Here is a 26,382-nt window from a genome sequence, read left to right as displayed (position 1 = left end):
CTGCTGGTCCACTCTAATATGGCTGCAACGGCCACGGCTGGGCCAAACCGAAGCCAGGAGCTGCTTCTGGGTCTCCCATGTGCGTGCAGGAGCCCAGGCACTTGGGCCACCTGCTGCTGCTTCCCCAGGCCATTTGGAGGGGAGCAGGGCAGGAAGTGGAGCAGCCAGGACTGGAATTGGTGCCCACACGGGATGCCAGTGTCACAAACAGTAACTTTATGTGCTTTGCGACCATGCCGGTCCCGACAGTCGCTTTTAAAAATTTGGTAAGCTTGGCTTTCATGTCTGTGAACGTCACAGGCCTAGTCCCTTCACAGCTGGTATCTCGGGATTCTAGAACCTGCACCCTGCAGTCCCTGTGAGTCTATCCCCGGTGTCTATTGTTCGTTCCCGACTCGGGAGGCAGGGGCCTGTCCCGTGGAGCATCTTTATGCTCGGGTCCTACTCTGGAGCGTCATTTCTCCCTGGGAACACCCACCCACCGTCACCTCCTATGATGCACTACAAGCATTTAATCTCCTACTTACTCCTAGCCGGGCCATGGGCTTCCTGAGGGCGACAACTGTTTCCTGGTTATCCTGCGTCCTTGCTGTCCACCAAGGATCCGTGCACGTTGGAGACGGGAGATACCGGCCACAGCAGCAGTGGCATGGTTAATAAAGGCTCCATTCTGATCCCCTCCGTTGTTGGCACTTCCTCCCCGAAGGCGACCTTGTCTGTGGGAGCAAGGGTTCAGTGTGCTCGCCAGGGACTGGACCTTCAGTACTGAGCCCAAGGAGCCTGCTCAGGCTTGCCGTGGATTCCTGTCTTTCTGGCTCTTCCCAGGGCTCCTGTTCCAACAAGTCCGTGATTAGACGTCAGCCTGGGATCACAAAATAGGGTTTTTTTCTTTTACATCCGAGAGGCAGAGACTGAGACAGACATTGAGAGCTCGCCGGTCCACCCCACAAATGCCCTCAAAGCCCAGGCTGGGCCAGCTCAAAGCACGGACCTCCATCCAAGTCCCCCAGGTGGGTGGCAGGGACCCAGGTCCTGAGCCACCACCACTGCCCCCCAGGGGCTGGAGTGAGGCCCTGGAGCCAGATTCGAGCCTCGCACTCTGATGTGGCACGTGGATGCCTTCCCTGCTGTCAAGCAGCAGGACAAATGCCCACCTCTCAGAAACAGGGTTCTTTTTTTTTTTTTGACAGGCAGAGTGGATAGTGAGAGAGAGAGACAGAGAGAAAGGTCTTCCCTTTTGCCGCAGGATCACCCTCCAAAGGCCACTGCGGCCGGCACATCGCGCTGATCTGAAGCCAGGAGCCAGGTGCTTCTCCTGCTCTCCCATGGGGTGCAGGGCCCAAGGACTTGGGCCATCCTCCACTGCCTTCCCGGGCCACAACAGAGAGCCGGCCTGGAAGAGGGGCAACCAGGACAGAATCTGGCGCCCCAACCTGGACTAGAACCCAGTGTGCCGGTGCCGCAAGGCGGAGGATTAGCCTGTTAAGCCACGGCGGCGCCGGCAAGAAACAGGGTTCTTAAAATCCACACATGGAGCTGGCGCCGCGGCTCACTGGGCTAATCCTCTGCCTGGATCAGCGGAGTTACAGCCACAGTGGCCATTTATGGGGTGAACCAATGGAAGGAAGACCTTTCTCTCTGTCTTTCTCTCTCACTGTCAAACTCTGCCTGTCCAAAAAAAAAAAAAAAAAAAAAAAATCCACACGTGGTGGAGGTTAACGCACTTTAAAAATACCATATTTTTCTTTAATGTACTTTGGAAAGTACAAGGTGGTGAGCGTGACTGAGTGTCTGTTTAAAATGTCTTTATAGGGCCGGCACTGTGGCATAGCAGGTTAAAGCCCTGGCCTGAAGTGCCGGCATCCCATGCAGGCGCCAGTTCTAGTCCCGGCTGCTCCTCTTCCAATCCAGCTCTCTGCTATGGCCTGGGAAAACAGTAGAAGATGGCCCAAGTCCTTGGACCCCTGAACCCACGTGGGAGACCCAGAGGAGGCTCCTGGATCAGTGCAGCTCTGGCCGTTGCAGCCATCTGGGGAGGGAACCAGCAGATGGAAGACCTCTCTCTCTCTCTACCTCTCTGTGTAACTTTGTCTTTCAAATAAATAAATCTAAAAAAATAATAAAATGTCTTTATGTGAAAGGCAGAGTGAGAGAGATAATCTTCACTCTGCTGGTTCACTCCCCAAATGGCCACAACAGTTGCGGCTGGGCCAGGTGGAAACCAGGTCCCAGGAACTCCAACCAGGTCTCTCACACGGGTGGCACTTGTATTTTATTTATTTATTTATTTTTCTGACAGGCAGAGTCAGACAGTGAGAGAGAGAGAGAGACAGAGTCCATTGGTTCACCCCCCAAATGGCCACTACGGCTGGCGCTGCGCCAATTCGAAGCCAGGAGCCAGGTGCTTCTCCTGGTCTCCCATGCGGGGGCAGGGCCCAAGCACTTGGGCCATCCTCCACTGCCTTCCCAGGCCACAGCAGAGAGCTGGCCTGGAAGAGGAGCAACCAGAACAGAATCCAGTGCCCCAACTGGGACTAGAACCCGGGGTGCCGGCGCCGCAGGTGGAGGATTAGCCAAGTGAGCCGCGGCGCCGGCCAGTTATATGCTTCTCTCCCTAAGATTTATTTATTTATCCGAAAGGTAGAACGACAGAGAAGGAGAGAGGTTTTCCATCTGCTGGTTCACTCCCCAATTGGCCACAACAGCCGTGTCTGGGCTCGGCCATCACCTGGTCTCCCAGGAGCGCCAGCAGGTTGCTGGATTGGAGGTGCAGCAGCCGGGACTCGACACTCTGGGCTGTGGACGTCCCAAGGTACAGAATCACCTGCTGCTCCCCCCCGCCCCCGAATCTTCCAGAAGGAGATAGGCTGCAAAACCACTGTGCTTTGTTGTCTTTCTCACGCCTGTCATACTGTTCTGCAAGCCGCAGATCTACCAATGAAAACCCAGGTGTGCTGTGTGTGCACTGTGCCAGGGAAAGCCCGGTCCTGGGGCTCAGCGCGCGCACCGAGGCCTCTGCCATAGCCAGCGCTGCGTTGCAGCCCCCAGACCGAATGTTAGCCGCGCGCTCCTAAAGAGCGAGCCCCTGTGCTTCCCTGCAAGTCCATCTGAAACTCACACGGGCACCGTGGGTTAAGTAAGCCACAGCTCACGGCGCCAGCATCCGTATGGGTGCCGGTTCAAGTTCTGGCTGCTCCACGTTGTGTCCCGCTCCCTGCTCATCTTCCGCTGCTTTCTCAGGCCGTAAGAGAGAGCGAGAGTGGAAGAGGAGCAGCCAGGACAGGAACTGGCGTCCATACAGGATGCCAGAGCTGCTGGTGGAGGCCTCGCCGGCTATGCCAGTGCCAGCCTGCAGTTTTGAGAGATCCCCCATCTATTGGTCCACTTCCCCAGTGGCCCCCAACAAACCAGGTCTGGGCTGGGGCCGGAGCTGGGAGCCAGGTATGGAACCCAGACCCTTTGATGTGGGCCGGGGGCGTCTTAACCGCTAGGCTGAACGGCTGCCCCAAATTTCCCTTTTCTGGTAAAGACACAAGCATTGTATCAGGACCGACCCTAATCCACCGTGACCTTACCGTAGCTTGGTTATCTCTGTGAAGACCCTGCTCCCAAGGAAGGCCACGTCTGCAGGTTCTGTGTGGAGATGGTGTTGGGGGACACCAGCCGGCAGTACAGGCACGGAGTGACCACCAAGCATACGGAATCAGAGGTGGTGGTGACAGTTAACTTCGTGTGTCAACTGGGCACGTGGCAAACGTCTCTGGGCGTGGGCGGAGGATGTCTGCAGATGCAGCGTTAGTGACCGTGTCCGTGGACTGTCCTCCGCGAGGTTTGAGAATCCAAACCAAACGGAAAGGCGGAGGCAGCAGGCGGAGTCCCCTCTGAGCCCAGCTGCGTGCTCTGAGACATCGATCCCGCTTCCCCGGGATGGGGCAGGCACCCTCGGTTCCCAGGCTCCCGTCCTCGGGCTGCAACTCACACCATCGGCTCTCTGAGTCCCATCCTGCCAACTGCAGACGGTGGGACCTCACTTCCATAGCTCCTGGAAAACAGGATTTCAGAGTAAGTTTACTTTGTGCAAAAATGCTTGCAATCCATGCTTATAACAGGTTTCCAAGGGTTCAGGGACATGCATAATTAGGTAAAAACTATGTATGGACCAGAACTTTTTGCACCAAAGTGAACTTTTCATTCCATTTTCCGTGAATTCCTTGAAGTATCTGTGGGTGTGCAGCAGCCCCGCGTGTGGGCATGTGTCAGAAGCACACGCGTGTGATCGCGCACTGCGGGCGTGTGTGCACATACACCTCTTGTCGAGTCTCTGGAGAACACAATCGCAGGGCATTGCAGGGTTCTCACAAAAATGAACACACATCCGGGCAACAGACACGTCCGAGGCACAGGAGGGCTTCCCCTCAGCGGGGTGCACGTCTCACTTGCCTGAGGTCCTCTGGGGTCGGAGACACAGGTCTCCAGTGCTGCTGCCGAGCCCTGGGCCTTTGTCAGCCGCGTCCTTCGCACCGCTGGTTGCCCATCCTGCAGGACTCGAATCCAAGCTGCAGGCTCTGTGGTCCTCTCCTCTTTCCGCCTCCCCTCCCCTCTGCTTGCCCAGGCATCCCAGGAAGACTTCCAGTTGGACTCAGGACTTGCAGATCTGACCTGGCTGCGTTTTCAAGCCCTGGTCAGCAGTGAGCCAGGACGGACTCTTCTAGAGCTAAGGTTGACCTCCCAAGGGTGCAGCCTCCCAAGGGTGCAGACCGGCTCCCTGCGCCGCTGGGAAGCAGAGCGCCAGGTGGCTGGCTCTGGACGCCTCCTCCTCGGTGGAGTAGCTCTTCCGGGATCCACGGAGCAGTGGGCCTGGTGCCCCGAGGGGCCAAGCCCTGCGTCTGCAGGTGAAGAGCACACACGCCCACAGTGCACGATCACACGCGTGTGCTTCTGACACATGCCCACACGCGGGGCTGCTGCACACCCACGCAGCTCCCTGAATTCTCACGCCACACGAGGGCCTCATCCTTCTTGGCTGTGACACGTAAGGGACAATTACTGTTCTTCTTTTGATGTATATATTCCTTGATTTTGTAATCGTTTGAGAGACAGAGACTCTCCTGGCTCACTTCACAAATGCCTACAAAACCTGGGGCTGGGCTGGTCCAAGGCCAGGAGCCCAGAACTCCTTGAGGTCTCCCCTATGGGTGGTAGGGACCCAAGTACTTGAGGCATCACCTGCTGCCTCCCACTGGGCACAACAGCAGGCGCTGGAGTGGGTGCTGAACCCAGGCACTCTGATACAGGACACAGACATCCTAAATCAAACCCCCACGTCTGAGACACTTTATTTTAAAGATTTATTTATTTGGTGTAGCAGGTAAAGGGGCCTGAACACTTGGGCCATCTTCCACTGCTTTCCCAGGCCATTAGCAGGGAGCTGGATTGGAAGTGGAGCAGGGGGGACTCCAAGTGGCACCCATATGGGATGCAGGCGACCCAGGTGGCAGCTTAATCCACTGAGCCCTAAGGCCCGACCATGGAGACAATTATTTTAAACACAGGCTCGACGAGGCGTCTGGCGGTCCTACACTAAAGCAACTTGTTTTTCTTTCAACTGTTGCGTTGATGTCAGTGTTCATCTGTGGCTGTCTGGTATGATTTACGATCAGCCAGTTTTGTCTCCACTACAAGTAGGTCTTTGCTTACCACGTCTGTCCTCCACTCTCCCCAACCCCCCAGCAGACAAACTACTACAACCACTTACGGAAGCGGAAGTGCTCAGCCGGTACCGACACCGGCCTGGGGGTTCCAGTCGCAGAATTCCTCCTCGTTTTCCTGCAACACCAGTTTTCTCCCCAGGAAATGGCAATGTGGCCACACGGGAGGCAGTAGCGACCCAGCAGATTCCCTCTGCCTGGGCCTGCTACCGTCTGCACCAGCCGCGGCGGCCAGTAACCAGGCGGAAAAGGGACATACCGTCCTTGCGCCCCCAGTGGGCGCCCAGAGCGTCCTTCCCTTTGCTGACGAGGGTCTGCAAACTTGCCGGGAGGGAACACAACCCAGCGGTTCCATTCACAGCAGCGGACCAGGACCTGTGGACAGAAGACAGTCACAGGAGCGAACTCCAGGCTTCTGCAGATACGTCTGTCCTCAGGGTGCTCACACCCATTTTTTTTTTTTTTTTAATTTGAAAGGCAGAGTTAGAGAGAGACAGAGAGAGAGACTTCTATCTGTTAATTCACTCCCCAATGGCTGCAACTGCTGGGGCTGCGCCAGGCTGAAGCCAGATCAGAAGTGGAGCAGGCAGGACGCAAAGCGGCACCCGCTGGGATGCCAGCATCGCAGGAGGCAGCGTGGCCCACACTGCCAAAGCGCCGGTCCTGTTCTTGCTTTCGTGATTTGCAGCGCATGTGCTATCCTGATGTGGCAGCGAGTACTGGTCACTCTCGGGCTCCACTTAACCCGGACGCTGCTAATCTTGGGCTGCGGGGCACCGGAGGGCGGCAGCGCGGTCAGTGCCTGCCTGCTCCACGGATGAGTCCCCAGACAGCTGGCACAGGGGTCTGCAACCAGCCTGTGACCCACTGCTCCACCCTGCTCTTCTCCCAGGACCCCAACGCACGGGAGGGAATTACTGGTGAAAGGCAGACTCACCAGGCCCGACCACGCTGTCAGTCTATGCCCTGTACCTTCTGGGGCTGGCCAGCGCTGCACCCACTGCTGTGCCGAGGTGTCCCAACTAACTCCACGCCCTCCATTGTACGCGATGGCTATCCATTGTCCCTTAAAGTGTGATGTAGTGCAAGCATCACCTACACCAAACATAAAGCACACGCACCATACAGCATTACAAAGCGACTTCACACACACCCACCACTGAAATCAAGAACCTTTTTAAAAAGATGTATTTGAAAGGCAGAGCGGCAGAAAAGAGATCCATCTTCCATCTGCTGGTTCACTCCCCAAATGGTCACCATGGCCAGGACGGGGCCAGGCCAAAGTCAGGAGCCTAGAACCCCACCCTGGTCTCCCGTGTGGCTGGCAGGGACCCAAGCACCTGCCACTATCGGCTGCTCTCTTAGGTGGAGCAGCCGGGACATGGATTAATGCTCACATTGGATGCGGATGCCAGCCCCAGAGTAAGTTTTTAAAAACTGAATACAAATTTTGCAGCATCTGGGCTGGCACTGTGGCGTAGGTTAAGCCTCCGCCTGCAGCACTGGCATCCCATATGGCTGCTGGTTCAAGTCCTGGCTGCTCTACTTACAATTAAGCTCTCCGCTCATGTGCCTGGGAAAGCAGCAGATGACCCAAGTGCTTGGGCCTCTGCGCCCACGTGAGAGAACTCGGAGAAGCTCCTGGCTTTGGCCTGGTCCAGCCCTGGCCACTGCAGCCATGTGGGGAGTGAACCAGAGCGAGGAAATCCTCTTCCTCTGTCTATGAAATCAATCAACCAACCTTGAAGTCTGCCCTGGTTTGATGGAGGAGCGAGGACTGTCTCGGGTGCCTTCTGCGAGGGCCTTGGCTTGCTCAAAACCCTAACGAGCAGGTGGTACTGTGCCGCGACTCTTCAGGAAGCCGCAGTCACCCTGAGAACCTGTAACCGTGACCTCCGTGTTCCTGTGATGGTGCTTTGTCCTCAGGATTGTACTGGGAACGCCAGGCATCGTCTCCTGTTTCAGTTCTTCAATCGCTTCAGGGTTTTCATCCAACCTGTTGGAACGCCCACAGGAAGCCTGCTCTTGTCTGCAGCTGACCTGGGTGCAACGGACCGTGTGCTCCTGCTTTAAAGTTGGGACTGCCGGGGCCGGTGCTGTGGCACAGCGGGTTAACACCCTGGCCTGAAGCGCCAGCATCCCATATGGGCACCCGGTCGAGACCTGGCCGCTCCACTTCTGATCCAGCTCTCTGCTATGCCCTGGGAAAGCAGGAGAGGATGGCCCAAGTCCCTGGACCCCTGCACCGATGTGGGAGACCCAGAAGAAGCTCCTGGCTCCTGGCTCCGGATCTGCACAGCTCCAGCTGTTGCAGTCATCTGGGGAGTGAACCAGCAGATGGAAGACCTCTCTCTCTGCCTCTTCTCTCTCTGTGTAACTCTTTCAAATAAATAAATAAATCTTAAAAAAAAAAATAACGTTGAGGCTGTCAGCGGGGCCAGCTGAGGCGTCTGGGGTGTTGGCTGTCAATCACTGGCCCCTTCGATTGGACATGCAGAGATGACTGGCTTCCCTGCTAGTGGGTGTGTGCACGCTGCTGCTGTGGGCTGCATGCCCCACACCGCCCCTCCATGAAGCCAGTTATCCAGCGGTGAACTGCTGCTGGACTTCGTGGAGGCCGCCCTCCCTACCCACGTGTTCCTGAAGCACCAACAGGTCCCCTGTTCTTCCCCATAAATCTGATGTTTGTTCTTGCTTCGCTCTGAGCACATTCATGTCGCTCCAATAGGGGCTTTTCTCTGGCGGAGGCTTCCTAACCTTCATAGTGCCTCGGACCAGATCCTGCTCAGATCTGTTCTAACAAGTCTGTACGTTTGTTCTGAATTATTTTTGAAATCCATGCCTGTTTTCTTTTTTTGTAATTCATATTTCCCTGCACTTTTGAAGATCCCCTTGTAAGGCTGTAAGATCCTACACAGGGGCCGGCACTGTGGCGTAGCAGGTAAAGCTGCTGCCTGCAGTGCTGGCATCCCCTATGGGCACCAGTTCAAGTCCCAGCTGCTCCACTTCTGATCCAGCTCTCTGCTACGGCCTGGGAAAGCAGTGGAAGATGGCCCAAGTCCTTGGACCCCTGCTCCCGCGTGGGAGACCCAGAAGAAGCTCCTGGCTCCTGCCTTAGGATCGGTGCATCTCTGGCTGTTGGGGCCATTTGGGGAGTGAACCAGCGGATGGAAGACCTCTGTCTCTTTCTCTCTCTCTCTGCCTCTCCTTCTCTTTCTGTGTAACTCTTTCAGATAAATAAATAAATCTTTAAAAAATATCCCATATAACGAGCTATAAATCAAACACAAACTCCAGTCTGTTACTTAAATTGTCATAAAACAATGGATGAACCCTCTCTAGTCTAAAACGTACCCGTACAGCCATCAAAACAGGAAAGAACAGGATGCTATGAAATGCCAGCGATACCTTAGCACTGATACCCGAGTGTTCACTCAGGTACATCTGTTTCTGAGATAAAGGCCGGCCGGGTGGGTCCTCCCAGCGACGCATGTGGGTTCCCGGTCGTGGCCGTGTCGAGCGGCTGACCTCGCCTGACCTTGCACTGTCCTCCGTGGCAGGTGTGGCACGTTCCCATGCACTGGCCCTCTGCAGGTGTCCTGGTTGAATGCCTCCAGCCTCTTTCCTCCTTGTGCACAGCCTGCCCGTCTAATGCTTCCTGCCAGGCAAAACGTGGAGATGTGGAGAGACTCTTGCCAAGTGGCCGGCATTCTGGCGCAGCAGGCTAAGTTGATGTTGCGATGTTGGCATCCCAGCGCCAGTTCAAGTCCCAGGTGCTGTGCTGCGGATCCAGCCCCCTGCTAACGCATCTGGGAAAACAGGATGACGACCCAAGTGCTGCGGCCCTGCACCCACGTGGAAGATGAGAATGGCATTCTGGGTTCCCGGCTTCTGCCTGGCGCAGCTGCAAGTGCGTGGCCATCGTGGGCAGCGAATGGAAGATCTCTACTCTCCCTCTGTCACTCTGCCTTGGAAACAAATAAACCTTTAACAAAAGAAAACTCTTGCCATCCACTTCTTAGACCCCAGCACAAGTGTCTTGTCCATTTTTCAATGTTTTTTCTTAGACTTAACGTTTATAAATAGCTGAGAAAAAAGGAATCCATTTGAAAACCTCATCAACAAGTTATCAAAACAAAGGTCTGGTTTTTCATGGTGAACGTCCAGTGTTATCTGCTTTGCCATTAGTTCATCTCTAGAAGGAAAGGTAAAATGAGAAATACGTACGTAAGTCACTGTGAGCTTAGATTGCCTTTTCGTTTAAATCTACGTCTGCCACACATATGCCCACGTTCTGCTTTCCGAAGAAAGAGGTGTTTACAGTTCCTGTCCCACAACTGCTACCCTAACAGCTGCACACCAGCAGCTGCGGGACTGAGGTCAGGTTTTTAAAACATAGGAGACAGGAGAAACTGAACAAACCAACTGTAAGAGCCACTGTGCACCACTGACTGAAATCTAAGTACGAACCCCGTTATTAGATGACACCCGGCAGTTACTGTTTGTTTGCTAGCAGTAACAGCACTTCGAGGGCCTTACCTGTCAGAGAGACAAACCGGAACCCTCTCAGTGAAGCGACTTGTGCACCTCATGCCTTGAAACAGTCCATCCTCGGGGCCTGGCGATGTGGCACAGCTGGTTAAACCATAGCCTGTGACGCTGGCTTCCCTGAGTGCCAGCTCCAGGCCTGGCTGCTGTTTTTTGGGGGGTATGTATTTATTTATTTATTTGAAAGTCAAGGTTACAGAGAGAGAGAGGGAGAGGCAGAGAGAACTTCCACCCACTGGTTCACTCCCCAGAAAGCAGATGGAAGACAGGAGCTCCACCCTGGTCTCCCACACGGGTGCAGGGGCCCAAGCACTCGGGCCATCTTCTGTTGCTTTCCCAGGTGCCTGAGCAGGGAGCTGGACTGGACGTGCAGCAGCCTGCATGAGATGCCGGTGAAGCAGGTGGCGGCTTTACCCGCTGAGCCACAACGTCAAACCCTGCAGTGCTTCTGTTCCAGCTCCCTGCTCACACACCTGGGAAACAGCGGAAGACAGTGAGTGCTTGGGCCCCTGCACCCACGTGGGAGATTGGGATGGAGTTCCAAGCTGATGGCTTCAACCTGGCCCTCAGCTGTTCCAGCCAACTGGGGAGTGAACCAGCGGATGGAAGTTCTGTCTCTCCCTCTCTTTCAAATAAGCAAATCTTCAACAAAACACAAAAACAAACTCTAGTTTAAAAACAGCTGTGCTGTGAGGGGTAGGGCACAAAATAAATGTGATACTAGACCAGAATATTCTAATACTGCTGTAGATACATATAATAACGTACTTTTTGTCTCTACGTTAAGTTGCACTTTGTGAAACAGTCTTCAGACCTTTATAAAGGTGTCCTGGTTACCTGTGCCTTCCCGGAGCAGACCCAGCTGAGCACGGAAGGGTGGCATGAGGGGTCAGGCGGGGCAGGAGCATCATGGGACCTCCTACAGCGCAGGCGTGGGGCTACGTTAGCACAGGGCAGCTCTGTCCGCACAGCCTCCTCTCCTGCCACTCTCTGTGGCGTGCGTGGCCCCGGGAGCTCCCGGAGGAATCGTTCCCTCAATATTCAGACTCACCCGGGTCCTGCTCATCCATGGAAGCGAAGCGCTCCATGCGCTGAGCCGCGCTCTTCCACGTGGGAGGGAGTGACGCTGCTCGCCACTGCCTCGGCACAGCACTCGTGGCCGGCCGGGCACTCCCTCCGCATACAAAGAGGCATTCCATTTCTTTATTTTTCTTTTATTTGACAAGCAGCAGTATCATGTTTGTCATTTTAATGTAGATACAATTATTAGGTTATCTGTCATATTACAATATTTAAGTTTTTATTTTATGTCCTTTAAGATACATTAAAAAAAAAAACACATCAACTGCAAACATGAAGGGGAGAAGCACGGCACCCAACCCGATTTCCACACGTCAGCGGCGCTTCATTCCCTCTTTCGATAGAGTTTTAAGAATGTCCTAATGACATGAGCCTCAAATATTCGCTAGGCATTTTCTTGGACGCTCATGACGTGGCACTGGTGATGTTGTAAACAGCAGAGAAACAGGGGCTGCCGAGAGACCGGGTGATGGGGCCAGGCCGCCTTCCCACGGGACGCACCCCACGGCGACGTCCGCCCTTACGCGACGTAGCTGTATTCGTCTGCGGACGCCTGGCTGCGCTCGATGTACTGCTTGTCTATGAGGACCTCGATGCACTTCTTGATCATGCTGATGCTGGGGTTGAACCTGGCTCTCGACTGGCTGATCACCTGCAGGGAGACAGGACATCACGCCACTGCCGCCCGAGGCCGGGGAGCGGGGACGCCCAGCCCCAGCCACACGGCGCCTCCGGCTTCTGACGTTCCAACGCGGGCCTCGCCCGACAGGGAAAGACAAGTACTGCGGGCGAACCACCGGGAGAGGAAGGGGTGACGGGGGCAGCGCCGTGGACTGCGGTCACTGTTGGAACAGACCAGGCAGTGCACGTGGCGAGGGAGCCGTCACATCTGTCATCGGCGTTGTGCAGACACAAGACCTATCATCCACACACAGGCGCACTCGACTAGAAACAACACGCGCACACACCCCAGCTCCCACTTGATTCTCAGTCAATTCTCACCAGGAGGCCCCCAAAGCGCCCCAGGCAGGACTGCGCCCACGTCCTCACCGGGCTGTGCGCCCTGCCAGCCTGGGGCTCCACAGGGCTGCCATGTCTTGCACCCCTGGCACCCATCCAGGACCCCAGCATGCACAGTGGACACTCAGCGGTTTGCAGAATGAATGAATGACCGAACACTGGATGTGGCCAAATCCCTTTAACAGCAGGGGTCAGTAACTCACTGGGCCTTCGCCCTCTACGCGTAAGCCCGTCCCACTGAGAAGCAGTGGGCACCGTGCTCGGTACGCAAGGGACACGTGCTCCCGCTCCCCAGGCAGCCCGGCCACTCCTCCCTTCACCTCTTGGATGAGGGCGTTGTGCCGAAGCACCTTCCGCGCTTTCATGATACGAACTATAGCAGCCTGCAGGTACATCTTCCGGTCTTCGTCGACGGCACTCCTTGTCTGCTCCATTTCCTGGTGCACAGAGGAGAACGGCAGTTTGCAAAAGAGACATCGAGGCACGGAACCTGTGCTCTGTTCCCTTGCCAGTGACCTGGAATACATCTCTGATCCAATTACGCGGTTGTGCTGCGCCCAGTCCCACAAGACCACTGCCAAAACACCACCGGGACGGGTCAGACGCCACTCGCGAGGCTCCAGCTGAAGGGCTGTTAGAGGCGCTCACGCCGCCTAAGCTGAAGGGTTACTGTAAGCAAGCCGTCAGGCAGACCTCTACGCAACAGTTTTCCAGCCCACGGCCCAGGTGCCTGCTGGGACTGACGGGAAGAGCCGGGCAGGCTCTGCTGGGCTCAAGCAGAGAAAGCCAGGATGGGCCAGGGTGCCTGTCTGCACGGAAACATGTGGACGGCAGGCATGGGGGCAGGTCACGCCACACTGGTATTTCCTAACCCCTTTAAAAGATAAAATGCATGAACTGAATCACTATTCATTGCCCAAAGGAACACGGGACAGTGACTGTTCTGGGGGTCTGTCTGCACCCGAGGGCGGTGGTTCTGGCGAGGGTCTGACATCTCACACATGGTTCTGCCCACAGTGACTGCACGTGGAAGGCAACGAGGAGACGTGAGTGAGGTCAACTGTCCATCCCAGCGCTGAGTTCCAAGAATCAAGAGCAGACGCCCACCACTCACAGATTCACCAGGAGTGCAGACCCCTCTGTGGACATGCGAGAGGGCAGTGACCACTCGAGCCAGATGCCCAGGGGTTCCCGTGCACCTCCAGTTTGAGAAGCAGGGAGGTTATCTGGGCCCTGGTTAGGATCCCAGGAAGCCTGCCCGCATTCCGTACTGTGCGTCTGCTCCCAGCTCCCATGAGCCCCCTGATTCCAGGTGCCTGCTAGTGTGCACCCTGGGAGGCAGCAGGTGATGGGCCCCTGCCACCCACCTGGGAGACCTGGAGGGAGTCCGTGGCTCCTGGCTCCAGCCTGTGCAGGAGCTCTACCAGATCATTTCTGTCCTTCAAATAAACACATACAATCTTACATACAATGGTACCTGCTACAGACAACGTCTCTTCACAGAACTTGAGCTGTAAAACTTTCCTTTCACAAAGGGAAAACAGAGACTCGGTGAGGAAGGTCTGGAGTGAGCCAGGCCAGACCACACGTCCCGATGAGGGCTGAGGGCAAATGTGACCCAATGACGCTTGCCCCTGGCTTCCTGTTCGAACACCAAACTACTAGCAGAGGCTCTGCCAGGCTAGCGAACACAGAGCAGGAACGGGAAGGCTGACACCTGGCTAACTCTGGTGACAAGGGTCTGCACGATCTCAGCACCAGCTCGGCGAGCTCCGTGCCCAGCCGAATCCAGGCCCAACGACGCGAAGAGGCCTCACCTGTGGAGTATCCTTCTGCATCGACGTGGTGATTTTAAACTTTGTTCTTTTACTGCTGAAGTTCATGTTTAATGAAAATGAGGATTCTGCGTCGATGTCCTCCTGCAGGTAAAAATCATGATTTATAAAGACAAAGCCGCGGAGCCACAAATAACATGAAACTACATGGTGACCCAGGGAGAAGAGCTCTCGAAATTTCCAGCAGTTTAAAGATCACTGAATTTAAGAGAAAAATGACTGCCTTTTGTTACACAAACAAGCAAGAGACAATTCTTTTCTAACTGCACATTTTCCAGGACCTCCAGCCTTCGGATGCTGGAGTGTACTCCTTCTTGCCCAGCTGATACAAGTGAGTGTTCTCCCTCTGATACAACACCAGGCAAGCTCTCTGGCTCCAATGGACAGAAGCTAACATTTTAATTTTCAGGAAAGCCCACACGAGGCTGGTAAGTTCACCACCACCCCCTGTGAGAGCGCGTTTCTCCAACACTGGACGACGAGGTACGAACTGGAGGTGAGGAGGCTGTGGGGCTGGCAGCCAGGCCCCCGCCCCAAGGCCCCAGGGTTTTATAACCCCCCCCCCAGCGCGGTTCTGGAACCAGCTGCAGGCCACCTTACAATCACAGCTTCCGGGACTGGGGTGACGGAAGCCCGTGGCAGGGGGGCTTCGGGGGCAGATGGCCCAGTTCTCGACCATAACCCAAGAAACGCTGCTGAGGGACTGACAGGCTCCTCGTGAAGATTTAAAGCACAAGCGATTGATCTACATTTACTTCGTACACACCAGTAAACATAACCTTTTGGAAGAAGAATTAAAACCAGGCACTTAAATAATTGCTTAAAATTTAAAATCCTAAGAATCCATGAATCTTAGCTAAAACTTTAATTCAGAATTTAAACTTTTGTTAAGGCTCTAGAGCCAGGACAATGGGTCACTTCTCAAACCAAGACTGATCTGAATCTCAGGATACATGTCATTTACAGTCAGTCCAGCTGCGGGCGAAGACAGCACCACCTTCAGGATGTTAGGAAAATGAGCTGATGAGAGAACTTCGGGGTGGACTGCCCACCTCTGCCGCGCCGTAAGCCACTGCGGCCCCTGGCCTGCTCTCACACCACCCAGCAACACGCTCCACGCTCGCTGCTGTGACGGACATGCGCCCTGCAGAGGGACACCTCTGACACGTCAAGGGAGCAGTCACTGCCCACTGGTGGGAACTCTCAAATAAAGGCCACGTGCTGTGATGTTTGCTGAAAAGGTGGTTAGTGCGGCCCTGACTTGGAGGCGCCCAGGAGGCTAAGCTGTCTGCGTGCGCCGAGGGGGCTGCCACCCTCTGCAGCAAGACGTGGAATCAGATGAACCAGATCACCGGAAAACCAGAGAGAGGCTCAGCCGCCCCAGTGCACCCGAACCCTCCACAAAGGGCCTCGCAACGACGTTTCAGCCCGCCAGCCCGGCACGGGGCGGACGGAAAGTCCCGCAGATCCCAGCTTCTGGGGCCTCCTCTGGGCTGCGAGGAGCCCGTGGTCCCCGCGTCGAACCAGGGCCCGCCACGGCCCACATAGGCCCCCAGGGGCAGCCTCCCAGCGCCAGGGCCCCAGGACAACGTGCAGAGGGGGAGACAGACGGGCAGGGGTCCGCCACACACCTTTTCTGAGTCGTGGTTGATCATTTTCACGTCGAGTAACGACTTGATTGTTTTTGTCAGCTCCTTCTCGTTCATCTGAGTGCTGTCCTGAAGCTCCTTATAGCTGACGGCTTCACTGTTGTTAAAGGCGAGGAGGACGGCCATCTGGTAGGTCGTCACCATGGCGACGTACGGTTTGCCCAGGTAGTTCATCTTCACTTCACCTGCACCCAGAGCAGACACGTGAGGGCAGGAAGTGTCTCGGGGACCGCAGCAGCTGCCAACTGTAATGCAGGTGCTTTCTCCACAAAGCGTCAACTAAGACTTCCTGAATGAGGCCTCCTGCTAACACACAGGGGTCCTGCTCCTGAGCCACCACGAGGCCCTAACACACAGGGGTCCCCTTCCTGAGCCACCACGAGGCCTCCTGCTAACACACAGGGGTCCCGCTCCTGAGCCACCACGAGGCCCTAACACACAGGGGTCCTGCTCCTGAGCCACCACGAGGCCCTAACACACAGGGGTCCCGCTCCTGAGCCACCACGAGGCCCTAACACACAGGGGTCCCGCTCCTGAGCCACCACGAGGCCTCCTGCTAACACACAGGGGTCCCGCTCCTGAGCCACCACGAGGCCCTAACACACAGGGGTCCCGCTCCTGAGCCACCACGAGGCCCTAACACACAGGGGTCCCGCTCCTGAGCCACCACGAGGCCCTAACACACAGGGGTCCCGCTCCTGAGCCACCACGAGGCCCTAACACACAGGGGTCCCGCTCCTGAGCCACCACGAAGCCTCCTGCTAACACACAGGGGTCCCACTCCTGAGCCACCACGAGGCCTCCTGCTAACACACAGGGGTCCCGTTCCTCTCCGCCCGTGGGGGCTGGGGATGGTGTGTTCTCAGTGTACATCCAGGAACGAAAAGTCCTCACAGGTAATCAGCGCATAGAGCCAGAGAGCTGGACACTGCAGGGACACCCAGCCATCTCCTCAAACCAGGGAGTCAGGGCAGCGGAACATGGGGTGGACACCGGGCGACATCAGGCCGCCTGCGGCTCTCCACTGCCCAACTCTTGGGAAGCAACACTGAGAGGAAGTCAGCCAATGCCAGGCTGGTGCGGCACCACGGGGTGAGGTCGCCTGGGCCGTGGTGACCCAGCACACACGACGCCCAGGGCTCCACGTGGTCCTGGGCTGTGCTGACCAGGGCAGCTGCTGTCTCCCACAGGCCACACCTCTCACTCATCTCCCAGCAGCTCTGAGGGCCAGGCACGGGGCAGGTTTCCTGCAGCTCCTGTCTCTAGCCCCGCTCCCTAACTGCAGCCCTCCACGTGCCAGTCCAGCACCCCAGCTGCCCCACGACAACCTGAGTCTCCTACAGCCTGCAGAAGACTCCGCGACAAGCAGGTGTGCACTGAGTGCCAGAGAAGCCGAGCAAACCTTCCCAGAGGACAGCACGGGGACACCACGGGGGCCGGGCCTGCCCCATCTCCAGTCACAGCATCACTCCCACCCAGAGAGGGGGCCGCTGACCAGGGGCTCTCTCTCGGCCTCTCCTGCTGGGGCTGCCCGCCCTCCTGAGGGGATGAGCACCCTCCCTCTGTCTCGGCCTGCATTCTGACCTCACCCAGAAGCAAGAACCTCAGCAAAGCAGCCGGGCACCATGTCCCCCTGTCGGCTCGGCCACACACAAGCCACTTACACCTGGACAGCGCGGTGACTTCCGTCCCGGCGTCTGCAAGCGTCTCCCACAATCCCACCCCGAGCCCCCCCCCCCATGCCCAGCGGCACTCTCCGGGCTTCTCCGTCATGGCTGACATTAGAGGTCCCGGCACCTGCGGCCACTGTGGCTGCTCCAGGCTAGCGCTAAGCGTGCTCGGGAACCTCCTGTGAGGCGCACAAATGAAGAACGAAGCTAAATGCAGGCCAGAGGGAGGTAAGTTTCCGTCAGGTGAGTTAACTGCTGGAGACGGCTGCACGGCTAAGAGTGGGTCACAGGTGACACAGCACACAACAACGCCACGGACATAGCTATCTAAATGTCACACCCCATGCCAACAACACGAGGGATTCCGTCAATTACACCAGAGGCACACTGGGAAGGGAAGGGAAGCAACTCTCCTTCCTACAGGTCACGGGTGTGTCCGGTGCCTTCCGTGACCGGAAACCACAAAGGACGCTACAAGACTGGCAGGCTTTGCCGAGGAGACACTTCCGCTTCCACTGCAGGTTTCAGCTTTCTCAGAAAACCCAGAGCACTGGCTCCACGACATTTTTTTCACAAAATCAGTTATATCTTTTAAATGAGAAAAATTCACACATGTAAAATAACAAATTAACTTACTAAGAATATCAGTTCTTTCACAAAGCACTGAAAACGATCAGAACGCCCCACACGCTCAGGAAGAGTGTACAACTAACGCAGCAGGGCTACCGACGCACGAGCCACCACGGCCCAGGACCGATCAGCCGGACCACAGTCCCCAGCTGAACCTGCTCTCAAGGAGTGGATGGAATTAGAGCAGATGGAACATTTCTAAGAGATATTAACATATGTACCCTGTCTCTCATTCACTGGTTCACTGCCCAAACGCCTGCAACACCCAGGGCTGGGCCAGGCTGAAGCCACAAACCAGGGACACAGTGCAGGTCTCCCACGTGGGCGCCCCAACCCGCTGCCTCCCCATCAGGAAGCTGCAGTCAGACGCAGAGCCAGGACCTGCACCCAGGCACTCTGATAGGGGACGTGAGCATCCCACGCAGATCTGAACCGAACCATGGCCCCAAATGTCCACCCCTCAAAGTGCTTTTCAAAGGCATACAAAGTGTGCTTCAAAGTGTTCGTGGGGAAATGGAGTTAAAAGATACTTATTTTGGGACGGGAAGATTCATGTGTAAAATGAGTCTTTGAAAAGTTTATGCTAAATGTATAGTCTGAAAACACGCTGCATGGATTTCAACATTTTTTTGCCCCCAAATAAATTTTTCAATTCCATTTTTTGTGAACTTTTGAAATGCCTTGGTAGTCCGGCAAAGGCGAGAAATGTCTGAGTGAACTCCGGCTAACACCACAGGCCACTCAGGGCAACCAGTCTCCAGACTCCCAGCTGCCAGTCCTGCAGCTTCGAAAGGCACAGCAAAGACCAGATTCTGACCAAAGCGCCCTAAACTGCCCATGATCACATACGGCTTCATTATGGAATCAGACACCCAGCGTCCAGGGCTCCTTGTCGCGCTGTAACAGTGAACCACATGGCTTACTGAAGGGAGTGAGCTTTTAGGAGGAGCCGGCCCACCAGGGCCACATTCTCAATGTGTGTTCTAATATCTGTAACAAGTAACTGGCATAGAAATGTTGCAAGTCATTACAAAATTCGGAAAATGACTTTGAAAGCAGCAATTCCGTAGCGAGGAAGTCAGAAGCTACGGTTCCAAAGAGCTGCAGCTCGACTTCCCTAGGAGCAGCTTACAGTACATGCAGAACAGGCTACAGGAAACCTCTTTCCAAATTAACAGTCTTACCAGGGAGATGTCCCGAGCCAGATACAATCGAATGTGTCTTACCTGTGCAGAGATAATGTAACCATGTAAGTTTCCTTCCACTGAAATGTTGGCTATAGAATAATTCAAACTGTAAGAAAACAAAAACAAAATCCATCAAATTACTTTCAGCTACTACACCTGGTCACTGCCACCCACCCACCCCCAGAGCAAACGACACACGCGTCTGGTACAGCTTGAGTCCCGGGAGGAGAAAGCTCTTCCATGCAGGCCCTGGCCGGGACCACACAGGCACCATCTCGGCTCCTGTCACTGACAACCACTGAGCCACATGGCCTCCACATCTGACTTTTTTGCACAGATTCAGAAAGATGGTGATGATCATTTTGAATGAAATTCACTTGGAGTTGGTGAGTTCTCACTGACCTGCACCCCCGCAGGGAACACACCTGCTCACGGGGCAGGTGACCAACACACGTGGTCGCATACCCAGCCACACACTGCACAGAGCTTCAGGACACTCTGCATTCCCTCCCCCTGACACGACTGTGGACAATTATATTCAACGTCCTATTAACGTGGGCGTGAATGTCAGGACCGAGTGTGTAATTATGGCACATGAATCCAAAGTTACACAGTTCAGGTTTTTTAAAGAACTAGTAAGCAATATACAGTGGGAAAATGAGATTACATGTGAAAAAAGAGTAATATTCAAGTTCTTTATAAACTGAAAAACAGTCATATCACATCAGCTCAAAACTGTGGACCCACTGTTACCATGGCGTGCCACGTGTAACACGCCCAGAGCTTTCACTGGCGTATCACACTCCTTTTGTACTTCCAAAAGGAAATTTAAATAAAGCCATCGGCAGCACCCATCCATCAGCGGTACAAGTGCCCACTCTAGACAGCTCTGGCCCCCAGAGAAACACATCTCTCTGCAGTCCATTCCATTTGCCCAGCCCCAGGAGCTGGGACGTGCTGTGTCTGCCCCCTGTCAGCCAGCACCCCTCTCTACCAGCCATCCACCAGCAGGAACAGGAAATGAGCTGCACCTCCAAACAGCGAATCAGAATACACCACACGCGGACTCTGCATGAGTGAGCTCTTGGGTGGCACTAAAGTCCAAACCACTCCAACTCATGACTTATATATAAAACATCTACACGAGTTCATGGAAAAAAAAAAAAAAAGAAAATGCTTTTTAAAATAAGAAATTCAAACTCAGAAATGCTCTTTATAAATAATTCAGGTGCAAACACAGCTTGGAGACGCATACTCTAAGCTCTAAAACTATGCGTTACTCTGCTGGTAACATTTCATTGATGAACACGACACCAGTGTGCCAAAACAAGCTACCCCTTCCTCCTGAGGTTAAAATCCTGGGCAGAGCTAGTCAGAACAAAAAGACGCAGCTCCAAGAGGGATTATTATACAGTCATCTGGCCTACGAAGACAAAATTCATTAAAACTTTGCTTGATTTATTAAGTAATTTTTGTCCGGTGTTATTACAAGAAATGCCTGTGTGGCAGAGGATTAGCCGAGCAGTCAGGACTGCCCGTCCCCACACTGGAGCGCCTGTGTTTAAGCTCTGGCACGCAGACCCTGGGAAGCAGCAGGTGATGGCTCAAGAAACTGGGTCCTTCCAACCACAAGGGAAACCTGTCCTGAGTCCTCAGCTCCCGGCTTGACCCTGGTCCAGTCCCAGCCACTGTGGGCACCTGAGGAGCGGACGAGTCGGTGAGCGTCTCTCTAACAACTGAAAGGAATGGACATCGAGTGAGCTTTCTTTGGTAAAGCAAACAGGCTTGGGGCTGGAGTTGTGGCATAGAATGTTAAGCCACTGCCTGCAATGCCAGCATCCCAGATGAGCGACTGTTCAAGTCCCAGCTGCTCACTTCTAATCCGGCTCCCTTCCCCGCTAATGCACTTGGGAAGGCGGCAAAACATGGCCCAAGTCCTTGGGCCCCTGCCACTCATATGCGAGATCTGGATGAGGTTCCGGGCTCCTGGCTTCGGCCTGGCCCAGCCCCAGCGAATGCAGCAATTTGGGGAGTAAACCAGCAGATGGAAGTTCACTCTCACTCTCTCTTTCCCTCTAGTTCTACCTTTCAAATAAATATTTAAAATAACAATAATAAAGCAAACAAGCTAGAAGACAGCATTTTTCAAATATCAAGTGAAGGCATTAATTAGGTCTGAAAGCACCTTAAAAACTGACATTTCATGTTCAGTGAGTTTTACTCACCTCTAACAGAACTGCTTTAATAACTACTTCATATATTTCCTTAACATTATTCATGTTTGTGCATTGAGTACAAAAAAAATAACAATTATGATTCACTGGGTTTAAGTGTGAAATAGAATACTTTTAATTATAGCTTTTTTCCTTAGTTTTAAGATACTTCTATGTAGAATGGAAGTGATCTTTGGTAAACAGCTCTATTTAAGATCACGAAGACAAGGTGATACATGTTAGAAAGATTACTATTAAGTACACAAACAGGTTTCAATCCTGTGTAATTGAAAACCTGGATTTACTAGGGAAATCTTAAGGACAAACTCCCTCTACTGGTAGTTAGAGAAAACACAGATGGAAGAACAGTATTCCTGGTCTACAGTGAGAAACCCACCTCCCACCTCCCACCTCCCACCGCTCCACTGGGGTGCAGGTCATGTACTAACAAACCAAGTTCCAGGGGCTGAGAGCTGTCCCTGGAGAGCACTGGTTCAAGCAGGGAGGGAGGGACCTCATCTCTGCTGCCCCACTGCCTCCCCTAGCTGGACAAGTGTTCAGACTGCCCACACAGAGGTCCACTTCCTTTCTCTTGCTGGTGACAAATAGCAGATATCTAACGACCAGTATCGAATGCTTTCCCTGGCAATCCCACCTCCAGCCCCTCGCTCACATCGGGAGCCATATTCTGACACAGCTCTGGCCATTGGAAGATCTTTCTCTTTACTTCTCTCTGTAACTTTGCCTTTCAAATAAATAAAATAAATCTTTAAAAAAAAAAATGGTATAAACTAGCCACTGCCAACATCTCCAGGAAACTGCACAGGAGCGGTGAAACAAGTCACACTTTTATTTTACATGCCACGAGTACACGTGTAGCTCTGGTGTACAAGCCACGAGTACACGTGTAGCTCTGGTGTACACGCCACGAGTACACGTGTAGCTCTGGTGTACAAGCCACGAGTACACGTGTAGCTCTGGTGTACACGCCACGAGTACACGTGTAGCTCTGGTGTACACGCCACGAGTACACGTGTAGCTCTGGTGTACAAGCCACGAGTACACGTGTAGCTCTGGTGTACACGCCAAGTCCCCTCCCAAACGAGGGACTACTAAGTACTAAGGATACTCAGGCTTTCTCAAGAAGAACTGCCGCTCCAGCTTCCACCCCATCATGAAGAAGCAACCTCAATGGGTGTGTGGAGGACCAATAGGGTCAGCTTCGTGAGAAATGGATACGTGAACGCTGACAGCAGCATTAGCCATGTACCCCAGAGTGGACACGGCACAGATGCCCACCCCATGCTGCGTGGACAGAGCGTGGCACATCCACACTAAGGAGCGGCCACTGACAACACGTTGGAGTGTCCCGCGGGCACGCCTGTGAGACGCCAAGAAGGGCAAGGAGTGGGGGGAGGCGAGGGGGCTTGCTGAGGGGTAGAGGTTTCTTGCAGGGCAATTCTGGGGCAGTGAAAATCTAAAATTAACCACTGTGACAGCCTTCCAATTCTATGAACGCAGTACTGGTTAAGTGTTCCTAATCCAAAAACCTGAAATTAAAATGCTGCAAAACCCAAAACTGTTTTAGCACCCATGTAATTCCACAAGGGGAAATCCCACATCTGAACTTAAGCTAACAAGCAGATACACTAAAAGTGCCACACGGAATTATCTCCAGGCCATGAGGTCACGGTGCACACGAAACAGTGAACCTCCGATTTAGACTTGGGGCCCATCCACAAGATGTCTCATTACACATGTGCAAATATTCCACAATCAAAAAAAAAAGGCAAGTCTGAAACATTTCTGGTCCCAAGCATTTCAAAAAGGATACTCAACCCACACTAACACCCAATGAAATCATATTCTTTGAACAGGTGAATTACATGCTACATGAATTCTGTCTTAATAAAGGAGTTTTTAAAAGATACATCTCCAGTCTCTACAAGGATTTTGGCAAACCCTTCTAGGGTTTCTGTGCAGTTACACATTAAAGTAGTTCACGTCTGAGCTTCTCAGCTTCATTCCATCTTTTTCTATGCTATTTCACATACACTGACCTAAATTAAGGCATAGGAATAAAACTACGGGGCCGGTGCTATGGTGTAGTGGGTAAAGCTGCTGCCTGCAGTGCCAGCATCCCTTATGGGTGCCAGTCTGCGTCCCCGCTGCTCCAATTCCGAGTCAACTCCCTGCTAATGCACCTGGGAAAGCGGTGGAAGACGGCCCAAGTGCTGGGGCCCCCGCACCTGTATGGGAGACCCAGAAGCAGCTCCTGGTTTTGGGCTGGCCCAGTCCCAGCCATTGTGGCTACTAGGGGAGTGAACCAGTGGATGGATGGTTTCTTCCCCCATCCTTCCCTATAACTCTGCCTTTCAAATAAATAAATCTTAAAAAATAAATAAAAATTTCACAGGGGTTAAATAGGGATCAAGATGGCTCAAACTTCAAAGGATAACGAATATGATTTTTTTTAAAAGACTGGGCTCTAAGCTTTCTTCTAATACCACGATTTCTGTGACTCAAAAGGCTCCAGAGTAAACAATTTGCCCACAGTAAGGCAGGCTCTGATGGAGAGCCGGACGGCAGCCCAGCACTCTGGCTTCCAGACTGGGAGCTGCAATGATTTAATCCTCCAAAGGGCAGGGTCACGACGCTCTGGGAACGTGGCTGGGTGCACAGGGGCCGCCAGCAGGGAGGCCGCCGCGGTGCCGTGCGTGCAGGCAGTGGTGGGCACCCCCAACTCACCATCTGGACGCTCTTCTCCAGCTCCTGGGGAATCGCGAACGTGGAGGACGGAGCCTGAGTCAGCGGCCATGCGCCAGCCTGGGAGAGCAGCACAGAATGACAGAGTTCAGTGGACCAGCCATGACCCCAAGGTAAATATTTGTAGAATGATGTGAGCAATGGTTTACACATCATTTCCTCTTCCTAAAAATGTCACAAAACCCATCAGCATTCCCATGTGGCACCCTTCCTTCCCGATCAGTGTGGCATGTACCTGCAGAAGCCACCGCCGGTTAAGAGGCCGACGAGCCAGCACACCCTCGTACCTGCAGGACGTAGATCTGAAAGCTAATGCCCAAATCTATCACGGTGTCTTGGTTTTTGATGAAATTGTTGAACTTATTGTTGAGGTCAGCACTGACACTCATGTCCGTGTACATCCGATGGAGCTTGCTGGTGAACTCATACCCACAGGCTTGCTGTAAGAGAGACGGTTTTAAAACGTGATTAAAAACAGTAGTGAGCCACGTCCACTGACGCACTAGGATGAGCTGCGACTGCTGTTTCAAAGGTCCCAGCGTCACCACACTCAGGGCCTCCACCCTCGCGACCCAAGCAGCCACTGAAACCTGGCAAGCTTTCACTCTTCGCAAAGGGAGAGTAAATAAGTGACTGCAAATAGATGTTTATGAAGCACAAATTACCCTTTAAAACAAAACCCCTTTTAATAAATTCATATATCCCAATTTCAACACTGCAAAATAACGCATGTAAGGTGGCTTCTAGGATTTATCCCTGGTACTGCGTATGTAAGGAGGATTATAGTGAATCATTTACAAAGGCGGGGGGGGGGGGGGGCGTGTGTCTCCCAGGTGGCAGCGCTCCACTCCAGACTCTAGCTTCCTGACAGTGAGCACCCTGGGAGGCAGGTAGGGCCCTGCCACTCCCACGGGCGACCGGGACTGACATTAGCCTCCAGCAGCCCTGGCTGTTGCAAGCACCTGGGGCAGGAACCAGCAGGTGGGAACGCTATGTCTCTCCCTGCTTCTCAAATACATAAAAAAAATTTTTTTAAAGCTTTATTTAAAAATTTCTGCAGAGGCAGAGAGAGACAGAGAGGTCTTCTATCTGCTAGTTCACTCCCCAAATGGTCGCAACAGCTGGAGCTGGGCCAATCTGAAGCCAGGAGCTTCTTCCGGGTCTCCCATGTGGTATAGGGGCCCGAGGACTTGGGCCATCTTCTACTGCTTTCCCAGGCCACAGCAGAGAGCTGGATCAGAAGTGGAGCAGCCAGGCCTCGAACCGGCGCCCATATGGGATGCTGGCACTGCAGGTGGTGGCTTTACCCACAATACCACAATGTTGGCCCCTCAAATAAATAAAAATTTAAAAAAATTTTTTTAACTTCCACTCTCTTAAAAAAAATACAGCATTTACATATCCGTTGTATGGATATACCCTCACACATGAAACCAGTCTGCACTGGTGAGTTCTTCCCTGTTGTTACATACAGTGCTGCAATGGGCAGCCTCCTGAGCTGGTGGGGTGATTCCTAGATCAAAGGCTTACGTACCTTTAGTTTATTGATCATGGCTTCTTCAGAATCCATAGACATAGATAACCCATGAATTAAACGTTTGGCCAGCATTCTTGCGTAGAACTACATTTAGAAAATATGTGAACAGATTACTTCCTTTCTAATGATTTCATGGTCAAACATACATCGAGGTGAATCCTTCACGTCCGAACTTGTGCTCGCAGTTTACCTTCTGGAAAACGTCCTTGTCGTCGATGTATTTGAAAGCAGTGATGAAGCTGGTGAGTCTGTCTTCTACTTCGCTCTCGGTCATCCCCTTTGCTGACTTCTTCAGTAAACTGTCACAGTACTTAGCAAGCTCAAAGAGAAAGAGACAGCCCTCTCACGACGGGCCCTCGGCACACGGCACGCCTGCAGGGCAGAGGGCAGGGTGGCAACAGGCAAGCCGCGGGCGCTGGGCGGGGCTCTCACGTCCACAGGCTTAGGTTCTAAAAACCACAACTTGCAAAAACCTTGAAAAGCGAGTTTCTTTCAAACGTTACCAAAATTCTGACTTATAACAAAATCTCCCCAGAACT

General features: G+C 53.6%; 1 protein-coding gene and 1 long non-coding RNA gene across 6 annotated transcripts in view; both read right to left on the bottom strand.

Annotated features, from left to right (window-relative positions):
• Window positions 1–205: 205 nt before the first annotated feature.
• Window positions 206–9,186, bottom strand: LOC133773936 (uncharacterized). Its single transcript, XR_009867981.1, has 4 exons — window positions 9,117–9,186; window positions 5,968–6,083; window positions 3,576–4,042; window positions 206–862 (listed from the first exon to the last, which is right to left on the bottom strand). It is a non-coding gene; the product is annotated as an uncharacterized LOC133773936 (long non-coding RNA).
• A 2,288-nt stretch (window positions 9,187–11,474) lies between these two features.
• Window positions 11,475–26,382, bottom strand: part of CUL2 (cullin 2) — a 91,072-nt gene continuing 76,164 nt past the window's right edge. For all 5 annotated transcript variants that reach the window (XM_062211200.1, XM_062211201.1, XM_062211202.1 and 2 more), the window contains 9 exons: window positions 26,034–26,162; window positions 25,841–25,927; window positions 24,594–24,746; window positions 24,289–24,366; window positions 19,367–19,433; window positions 15,823–16,025; window positions 14,174–14,275; window positions 12,677–12,793; window positions 11,475–11,988 (listed from right to left, as the gene is read on the bottom strand). In XM_062211200.1, coding sequence (XP_062067184.1) covers window positions 11,857–11,988; window positions 12,677–12,793; window positions 14,174–14,275; window positions 15,823–16,025; window positions 19,367–19,433; window positions 24,289–24,366; window positions 24,594–24,746; window positions 25,841–25,927; window positions 26,034–26,162 — 1,068 coding nt within the window. In that variant the 3' untranslated portion in view covers window positions 11,475–11,856. The remainder of the gene's footprint in view (window positions 11,989–12,676; window positions 12,794–14,173; window positions 14,276–15,822; window positions 16,026–19,366; window positions 19,434–24,288; window positions 24,367–24,593; window positions 24,747–25,840; window positions 25,928–26,033; window positions 26,163–26,382) is intronic.

Source organism: Lepus europaeus, chromosome 14 (assembly GCF_033115175.1).
Source record: "Lepus europaeus isolate LE1 chromosome 14, mLepTim1.pri, whole genome shotgun sequence".
In the NCBI taxonomy this organism is placed as follows: Eukaryota; Metazoa; Chordata; class Mammalia; order Lagomorpha; family Leporidae; genus Lepus; species Lepus europaeus.
This window is presented reverse-complemented; position numbering and strand designations above follow the sequence as displayed.